Below are 9,589 nucleotides of genomic sequence, written 5' to 3'. Positions count from 1 at the left end.
CCACATCCCCCAGGCAGGACCATGTTCCCCAGGCCTCATCCTTCCATGGGACCCACACTAGACACAGCGCCCGGAGCAGTGACCCACGGCCGGCAGCTTTGGTGAGCCACTTTCGACTGATAAGCTTCCAAACTTCCAGCATGGATCTGGGATTCAAGCCTGGGCTCTCTGGCCCTTGGGGCAAAGTGCCACGACCCTCGCCCGATTACCCTGGTCAAGGACAGGCCGGACTGGCCACCACAGGCCTCTTTCCACCTGCAGTCGACTGTTTAGCTCACGGCCTGTCTCTGAAGTACAGTGACCCTGTGAACGTCAGATCGAGACCCTGCCCGGTCCTGCACCCTCCACGCCCTCTCTGCTGTGCGTGAGGCCACTGTACAGGCCCTGTGCCCATCCATCTCGTTGACAGTCTTCCTCTCCCTCGCTGACTCTACTTCCCCAGCATGATGCTGACCAGGGACTGCCCCCTCCTGGCACAAAGCTCCCAGGACGTGAGATGAGGTCTCCCTAGCGTCGTTTCTCAGGAGTGTCCTGGCTGCATGTCTTAGCAAAGACTCTGTGAACAGCCCTCTTCTCTACTCCTTAGCTCGTTTTACCCTCACATCCCTCCCATTCCAGCCTGACTTCGTAAATGAGTTAACACTAATGGGCTGAGGATGTGACCTTCCTGAGGTCTCAATGGACCAAGACAAAGGGCCACTCACTGGGCCTCCTCGTGGCCTCCAGCCCCCTAGCCACCAAAGGAAGTGGTGGGTTTTCTTGAGTGTGGGAGGTCGAAGGACTCCCAAAGAGCCAACCACGTGCCCAAGAGGTGACTCCATGGCTCAAGGGACCTGAATGAGGCACTGGCCCTGAGCGTCACCAGCCACACACAGACTGACGGACACGCCAGGAAGACAGAGCCCTGAGCGTCCCCAGCCACACACAGACTGACGGACACGCTAGGAAGACAGAGCCCTGAGCGTCCCCAGCCACACACAGACTGACTGACACGCCAGGAAGACAGAGCCCTGAGCGACCCCAGCTACACACAGACTGACTGACACACCAGGAAGAAAGCCCTGAGCGTCCCCAGCCACACACAGACTGACTGACATGCCAAGAAGCCGGAGCCCTGGGCGTCCTCAGACCGCCCCGTCCAGCTCCGGAAGCTCTGGGCACCATGGCTGCGTGCAGGCGTGTGCTGGGGCCACTGCTCATCCCAGACCCCACAGAGCAGCGTGCTGTCACTCACAGGTTCCATCCGGACGACAGATACTCAACGGGGCCCAAGCCAGCCACTTTCAGGAACAGCTCCACGCCATAGACTGTGAACAGGAGGAGACGGTCAGCGGTACTACCCGCCACACCCTCTCTCCCTACAGGGCTTGGGCTGCCCCCCTGGGGGGTCTCTGCAGGTCTGTAGCCATAACTGTGGTGCCTGCTCCTGCCCACGTGCTGCTGGGAAACTCAGCAAGGGCAGTGCGTGCGAGAAGAGATGCGTGCGAGAAGAGATACATGGGCCCCTCTCTGCGCCATGGCCCAGCCACTGAGCATGTCCCCTTCTTGGGCCGGGCGCGATGCCCGGTGAGGGGGTGCTGCTGGGTGATATGCCCAGTGAGGGGTTGCTGCAGCAGGCAGATGGCTCGGGGTCAGATCCTACGGAGCGCGTGGCCTGGTGGGAGTGAAGGCAGGTGGATAAATAGAGATAGTACTTTAAACTCAGGCAGCGGGAATAGTGTGCTGGGCAGAGGGAACAGCATGTGCAAAGGAGATGGGACACTTGAGAACACTGTTTCGGAAGGCCACAGCTCTAGTCAGAGGGGACTCTGAGGGGGTAAGCTGGAGGGGCACAGGGAATTATTTATGCTTAATTCTGCTTCCAGGCACTGCCACTGAGTTGATGTGGACTCACAGCCACCCTCCATCAGGCCTCTGAGGCTGTGAATGTTAACAGGAGGAGACCGCCTATCCCTTTCCCTAGGAGCTGCTGGTGGATGCGAACCATTGACCTTTTGGTTAGTGGCATAACATATACTGCTTATATAGGCTTATATAGCACCAGGGCTCCTTACTGTCCATTTCAGAGATGAGCCAGGAGATTGTAAACCGGACATTAGAGACTTACTCGTGAGGAAGACGAGGTAACTCCAGGGCACGTGCTTGGAGAAGAAGTTCCCACCTGCGGGGCGGAGAAGCCGTGTTCAGGTCGCCGCCCGCTGGGCCACCCAGAAGGGGCCAGGCCCAGCGGGGCTCACCTTTCAGCATGAACGTCTCCACCAGGATCCAGATGCCGTTGACGGCCACCACCAGGTCTGCAGGCAGAGAAGACGGGCGGTCTCTGCACAAAGACTGCATGAGCTCGACCCACCAGGGATTTCATGCAGGAAACAGCGAGGCACACACAAGCGTGCCCCTGTCTACTGTGCTTCTCGGGTACTGTGGTTTTTACAAACGGAAGGTCTGCGGCAACCCTGCACCGAGCAAGTCTATAGGCACCATTTTTCCAGCACCAAGGGCTGACGCTGACCTGGTGTCTCGGAATCAAGTTTTGAGGATTCTCTCAAACTTTCAAACATCTTCACCTTGCTCTTGCGCACTTAAAAGACTACGGCAGAGTGCAAGCTTAACTTTGAAACGTGCTAGGTCCCAAAGAGGGAGCTCTGGTGGCCTAGTGGCAAGGAGCTGTGTTGGCAACCCAAAGGCAAGTGGTTTGAATCCACCAGTGACTCCAAGGGAAAAACACGAGGGGTTCCTCCCACGGAGTTTTCCAGCCTCCCAATCCGGATGCAGAGTCACCAGGAGTCAGAACCCACCCCAGGACAGCAAAGGGTTCGAGAAGAAAGCGCCGATGTTCATACTTACACATGAAATACTGGAAGGCCTTGGACTTTACAAGGATATTGATTCCTATTGGAAGAGACAAAATGGTTAAAATCAAGGTTTTCATCTGAAGAGGCACACTCGCACTATGTACTTCCTACGCGGGGGGCTTCCAGAGGGATCAGGGTCCACTAAGGAAAAGTCTGTTTTGAGAACGGCATGCCCACGCCTGTTCAGACTCCCTGCTAGAACTCCACTGACCATAAGTGGCAGAGAGGATGTGGCGAGATAGGAACTCTCGTACACTGTTGGTGGGATTGTACAATGGTACAACCACTCTGGAAGGCAGTTTGGCGTTTCCTCAAAAAAAAAGCTGGACATAAACACTCCCTATGACCCAGCTATTCCACTGCTTGGAATATACCCGGAGAAAATGAGAACTGAGACATAAAGACTCGTCCACCCAGGTTCATAGCAGCGTTATTCACCATCGCAAGAATGAGGAAACAGCCCAAATGCCCGACGGCACAATGGAATGGACTGAGCAATTAACGCTACGTTCACACAATGGAATACTACGCAGCACGCAGGAGCAACGACTTTGTAAATGAGACCTAACATGGGAGGGACTGGGAAGCCTGATGCTGAGTGAACGAACTCAGCCTCATAAAGACAAATACTGTATAAGACCATTACTGCAGAGCGTGTATGAGGATCCAGGGAGGGGAGGCGGTGCTTAAACACAGGGTCACACGATTTCATGGGTGGAGGGAGGGACTGGTAAGGAGAAAGGTTTGGTGAGAAAAAACAGTGTATTTGAATTTTGTAAATACACTGTTGTTGTTGTTGTTATGTGCCGTCGAGTCGCTTGCGACTCATAGCGACCCTATGTACAACAGCCCTAAACTCTGCTCTGTCCTGTGCCAATCGCACTGCCTCTGACACTCCCATCCCAAGTATCCCAGTTACTGAATCAATCCACCTCATAGAGGACCTTACTCTCCTGCGCTGTCCCTCCACCCTCCCAAGCATGATGTCCCTCTTCAAGGACCGGTCTCTCCTCACAACATATCCCAAATATGTTAGACGGAGCCTCAGAATCCTTGCCTCCAAGGAGCTACCCGGTTTAACCCTTTCCAGGACAAATCTGTTTGTTTTCCTAGCAGTCCATGGTATTCTCAATACTTTTCTCCAGCACCATAGCTCAAAGGCATCAATTCTCCTTCTATCTTCCTTGGCATTGTCCAACTCTCTGATGCAAGAGAGACTAGGGAGCTCTGGTGGTCTAGTGGTAAGAAGCTGCACTGCCATTCCAGAGGTACATAGTTCAAATCCACCAGATGCTCTGCTGGAGAAGGAGGGGCAATCTCCTCCTGTACCAGTCAGAACCAATCTGATGGTACACACACAAAAATAATAAAATTTAAACTAAAAAAAAAAAAAAAGGACTAAACTGACTGCAGCTGGTGTGGAGCCAGCCCAGAGGGATGCCAGCAGGACACGTTACCCCCCAAAAGAGTGTATTTCTGTATAAGTGGCAGGTGTGAGGCAGCCCTGCACTGAGCACGTGTCTTGGTGACATTTTCCCAGCACCCTTTGCTCTCTTCATGTCTCTGGGTCCTATTTTCATGCTCCTTCCAGCATCTCAAAGGTCATCATCATGCTATTACATGCTAGCAGATTACAGCAAAGTGACAGCACAACCTTTCTATCTTCTGCGAAACCTAAGAAGTCAAGTGACTCGCTTTACTGTGATATGGACGTCCCTATAGTGTTCTGGGACCGAGCCCACAATATTGCCCAGGTCGGCCCGGATATCCTGTCATACAAGGATAGATGATGAACGTACTTTATTAAATAGTAGACAGTGGATGGCGGAAAATACAGTGTAACGTTATCCTTTTAAAATGCACAGAAGGAAACCAGGAGGAAGAAGCAGTACACGCCCAATTTAACAGCAGTCCGGACTGACGCGCTGACTGGAGAAGCGAGGTTGGGTCTGTCGGAGACGATGAGATTGGCAGGGCAGGGTCCTGAGCTGTTGTGCACAGGCTCGCTGTGAGTCACAGGTGACTCGACGGCACACAACAACAACAACAACAACAACAACAACCCAATCTCTGGGTGTTACACTTTCACTGTCTTGAATTTCAGTACTTGACTTTCTAAGTTTTCTACTATTGCTCTTGTATTTATTTAAGGGGCGGGGGACCCTCACAGAATGTTCTGGCTAGGTCTTAAAGGTTATCCATTCCCTTCTTAGCCCGGCATCTGCTGCCGGCTCTGTCTCTTTTGTGTGTGTGTGTGTGTACCATCAAATCAGATCTGACTGGTACAGGAGGAGATTATCCCTCCTTCCCCGGCAGAGCATCTGGTGGATTCGAACCGTGCGCCTCTGGGATTGTAGTTGCAGCTCCTTGCCACTAGGCCACCAGAGCTCCCCTGGCTCTGTCTCTTTTGGAGGTGTGAGAGAGGAGTACTGAACGTCGCTCGGACTGTCAAAGGAACAAAAGGAATAAGCCTTAGAGAAAGTGCAGTCAGGGTGTTTCTTGGAGGCAAGGATGAAGCTTTGTCTCAGGCTCTGGGCGTGTTGCTGGGAGAGGCTGCTCCGTGGAGAGGGCTATCGTGCTTGGAAAGGTGGATGGTCAGAGGAGAGGAAGACCCTCAACCAGACAGACTGCCGGTGACGCAGCAACGGGCTCAAGTGGGTCTGAGATGGTGAGGACGGCACAGAACAGGGCAGGGGGCAGCTCTGTTGTCTATAGGGTTGCTATGGGTCGTACTTGAGTCTACGGCTCTTAACAACTGTCTCTTTACACATGCAAACTCACACACACACACACATGCTCATTCATCCATGGTCTCTGGCAGCCTCACTCGCGTACCACGGCACCACACGCTGTCAGACCAACTCTACCTTTGAAGATAAGGAACGCCGTCCTGGGCAGCTCATCAAACCAATGCTCCCTGTTTTTTTTTGCCTGGTAAGGAAACAGCACAAAAGAAGGCGTCAGGCCTCCTTCCCTACCTGCCCAGCTAACCTGGGGACCACATAAACACTCGGGCGCCTCAGCAGAGCAGCCAGCGGTCGGAACCTGCCCCGCACCTACGTTGTTTTTATAACCCTCAAAAATAACTCTGCAGGTTGACGGGGTCATTCTCCCAGTCTGCAGGAGAGAGATGGGTCATGGAACACACCAATAACCTGGCTGACGTCCTCAGTGGACTCCCATGTCCCTGTGCTCTTACCCACAATATCTCGCTCAGCTGGAAGGGGCGTGGGGACACGTGCTCTCCCTGAAGTGGACATGGCCCAGATGGGCTGAGCGGTGCTGGGAGGGGAAGGGCTCGCCCCCCGGCCCACTCTGCAGCCCACCCTGCCCCTCACTGGCCTCCCAGGAGCTGTCACCTTCCACTTCAAGGCGGCCACCTCGTAGATGTCGTAGAAGTCCTCCAGGCTGCCAGACAGAACGGAGAGGGAGAGACGTCAGAGCTCGAGCCTCTCACTCGCCTGCCTGTGGCCACTTTTCTGGGGTGACAGCGGGAGAGGAGGGGACCTGCCCTGTGTGCCGGCACCCTCGCAGGCTCCCCTCCCTCCTGGGAGTGCACAGGGCTGGCCTGCCCACCGGGTCCTCACCTGAGCAGAGGCGTCTGGCTCTGGTTCAGGGCCTTGAAGCTAAGGTAGCGTTCCCGCGCGCTCATGCGGGGCTTGTAGAAGCGCATGAGGCCCTCAAACTGCCGGTAGGAGATGCCAGAGGGCCTCTGTGGGGAGGGAAGCTGAGTGTGAGCCTCATGTGGTCCCAGGTGCACATTCAGGGGAGCCTGCTTTGGTTCTCCCAAGGACTGGGCCGCCCCAGCCGTCCAGAGCCCCGGGCCTCGTTCTGGGGCAGCCAGGGAGCCCGGTTTGTGCCCGGCCCCACCGTCCCTACCCGCTGGCTGACGAGCAGGCGGTAGGCGTGCTGGATGGCGGTCCGCTTGTGCAGCAGAAGAGACTTGAACTTGCGCTTCTCAATGTCATTGAAGGTGTCGAACACCACGGCCAGAAGCTGCAAAGGGCAGAGCAGAGAGCTGGTCGGAGGGAGCCCTCCGTGTCCAAGCAGCGGGCTCAGGCTTAAGGAGACCTTCCCCCAGTGTCTGGTGCTGCAGGAAGGCCAGCTCCACAGTCCCACCATCGGAAGGCCCTTTTGTGACAATTCTCTTTCTTCATTTGCATGAAGACAGCCCCAGCCTTCAGCTTCTTGGGTGGCCCTGGCTAGGCAGTTTCACTGGATATTTTTACATTTGAACAACTTTTAAACTATAATTAAAACAAAACAAAACAAAAAACCCCAGCTTCATTTCTGGACTCTTTTGACAATAATACTGCATGGTGGAGTGGACTTGGGGGTAGGGATTGTATAACAATGAAATAATTTTTCTTTTACTTTTCAAAGAGAAGAGCGAATTGGAGGGGAGAGGGTGGGCAGGGAGAAAAGTGCAACAATGAATGAATGGAAATCCAAAGCCTCTGTAAACTTTCATTAAAATTAATAAAAATTTAAAAAGGAGGGGGGGAAAACCCCCTGTGATTTGAGGATGAAGAAAGAGCTAAGATTCAAAGGGGACTTGAAAAGACCCGGTGATAAGAGGCAGAGATTAACAGTAATTGATTCCATATAAAACATAACGTATATGAGTGTACAATGTACATGAACAAAACCTCATGTAAATTTGAGATTGGATAAAACACAAGGTACGTGCATGAAACACAATGTATATGAATGAGCGTACACAAGGCAATAAAAATAAGAGGGGATGGAAACCCAACAAAGAAAGCCCAACTCTGATTTGGGTGAAAACTGGCGAGCTCGCTGGTTTTCCATTTGACAGGTCGCCTGCACTCTGCTTCTCAGGCCTCGCTCTAACAAGCTCCTCCCACTTCCCCTGTGTACTTCCTGTTGCCTTCGGTCCCCTCTGCTGTCCCTTTCTGCCTCCTGGACAAAGGCCACCACCACCCCTGATTTTGTGGGGCTGCCGGTTCATAGGCCCGTGTGCCTCCTGGGGTGGTGGTCATCTCACAAGCCCGTCTATGATCTGGCTGAGACTGGAGTTATGGGGGGATCAATTCTGGGCTTGATGCGTGACTAAGGGCCAGTGGCAGGGGGGCTGTGCAGTTTGACGGGAAGAGGAGCGAGCGGTGGGCAGAGATGCCAGACGCTGTGTCCGCCCTGTGCTCACACCCGCCCGGCCTCTCAGCCGGAAGGGACAGCATTCGGCCAGATGGCCCCTCCCCTGTCCTCTTGTCAGTGTCTCCTGAGCGTGACAGCTGGACAAATAGTCCCAGAAGTTAGGGGAAGCAGGGAGGGCTGCACGCCAGCTGGGAACATCTGGAATTGCGTAACATCAGGCCCGGAAGGGCGCTTCCCAGGCCCGGAAGGACACTTCCCCGCAGTATGTCCAGTCATCAGGACGGGAGGGCGGGGCGGAAGCCCAAACTAGCAACAAATCCGGGGCCTTTAAGGAGAACGTTCATTTTCTGTGTCTCTTTCTAGTGTAATGGATTAACAAACAGTCGTCTACTCGTGATCAGGCTACAATTTAGAGCAGACTATTAACCCACACACATAGGGAGCTGTGGTGGCCTAGTCGTTAAGGAGCTGAGCTGCCAATCTAAAGGCCCGCGGTTCGCATCCAGAGAAAGATGGGCTGTCTCCTCCGTGCAATTTACTGCCTCTGAAAACCTGCCGGAGAGTCAGCTACGGGTCGGTTCTGACCGACGGTACACAATATTAACACACACTGTGGATAGAGAGGAAAGCCTGGCGGCATTGTAGCTAAGACCCAGCCGCCAGCCACAAGTTCAGGAGTCAGCATCCCCCAGTTTGCTCCTCCTCCTGCTCCTAGAAGGACAGAGAGCCCTGGAAACCGGGAGGGGAAGTTCTACCCCACGAGCTAGCGTCTCCTCCTTGGAGACGTGGAATTTTGCAGCACTTCAGGGAGAGACAGTTCCGGTGCACCGCTGGGCCTGCTGCAGTGACCACTGCTCTCCGGCTCTACCAAAAGTCACCTGCGACACCATCAAAGTCTCCACCTGGGGTGCTGCAGGCCTCGCCTCGGGAGTGCACCGAGATGGCAGGGGGGCATTGCTGGGGAGTGGCTGGGCGCCCCCAGACACCTCCTCAGATCGCAGAGTGCACAGGGGGCTGACCTGTCCTTTACCTCCCGGTGTTCCATGACGCTTTCTCTGATGCTCATTCTCGACAAGCTGGCAATGTGCCCTCGGCAGAGGAGTGCAGGAGAAGGCAGGGGTGGAGGGCCGAGCTCGGCCTGACCTTGCCCGGCCCTGTCATTACCCGTGGGCGGGTCACTCTATGAGCCTGACCCGGTTCCTCACCTCTTAACTGAGAATAGAAAGGACACTCCCAGGATTATTGTTAAATCATTTACCCATTGTTCACAAAACACTTTGCACAGTGCCTGGCTGAGGCCTCATAAATCCGTGCTTTTATAGTTATTGTAATACACGCCTGCTCTGAGGGTGGAAATGTTCTGGAGTAACCGTGGCTTTAAACATAGCTCCACGTTAAGCTAAGTGAACTCAGTCTCATCAAGGCAAATACTATGTAAGACCATTATTATAAAAATAGACGGATAACTCGGAAGATGTGCACAGAAGTCTGAAAGGAGAAGGGGAGTGGGACCAAGGCAGCTGAAAATGGGGAGCAGGGGAGTCAGCAGGATGCCAGAGTTTGGTGGGTAATTGGGAGGAGGGTGAGGGAATTAGGAAAGATCAAATGGGGACCTGAAA

General features: G+C 53.9%; 1 protein-coding gene across 2 annotated transcripts in view; it reads right to left on the bottom strand.

The window, feature by feature from the left end:
* TPCN1 (two pore segment channel 1) overlaps window positions 1–9,589 on the bottom strand; it is a 67,248-nt gene that overhangs the window by 8,136 nt on the left and 49,523 nt on the right. For both annotated transcript variants that reach the window (XM_006900990.1, XM_006900991.1), the window contains exons 11-18: window positions 6,732–6,848; window positions 6,440–6,564; window positions 6,212–6,260; window positions 5,720–5,783; window positions 2,845–2,889; window positions 2,238–2,294; window positions 2,108–2,161; window positions 1,235–1,307 (exon numbers count right to left, since the gene is read on the bottom strand). In XM_006900990.1, the coding sequence (XP_006901052.1) occupies window positions 1,235–1,307; window positions 2,108–2,161; window positions 2,238–2,294; window positions 2,845–2,889; window positions 5,720–5,783; window positions 6,212–6,260; window positions 6,440–6,564; window positions 6,732–6,848 (584 nt within the window). The remainder of the gene's footprint in view (window positions 1–1,234; window positions 1,308–2,107; window positions 2,162–2,237; window positions 2,295–2,844; window positions 2,890–5,719; window positions 5,784–6,211; window positions 6,261–6,439; window positions 6,565–6,731; window positions 6,849–9,589) is intronic.

This window comes from Elephantulus edwardii, unplaced genomic scaffold, assembly GCF_000299155.1.
Source record: "Elephantulus edwardii isolate Elephantulus edwardi_28Jun2011 unplaced genomic scaffold, EleEdw1.0 scaffold00304, whole genome shotgun sequence".
In the NCBI taxonomy this organism is placed as follows: domain Eukaryota; kingdom Metazoa; phylum Chordata; class Mammalia; order Macroscelidea; family Macroscelididae; genus Elephantulus; species Elephantulus edwardii.
This window is presented reverse-complemented; position numbering and strand designations above follow the sequence as displayed.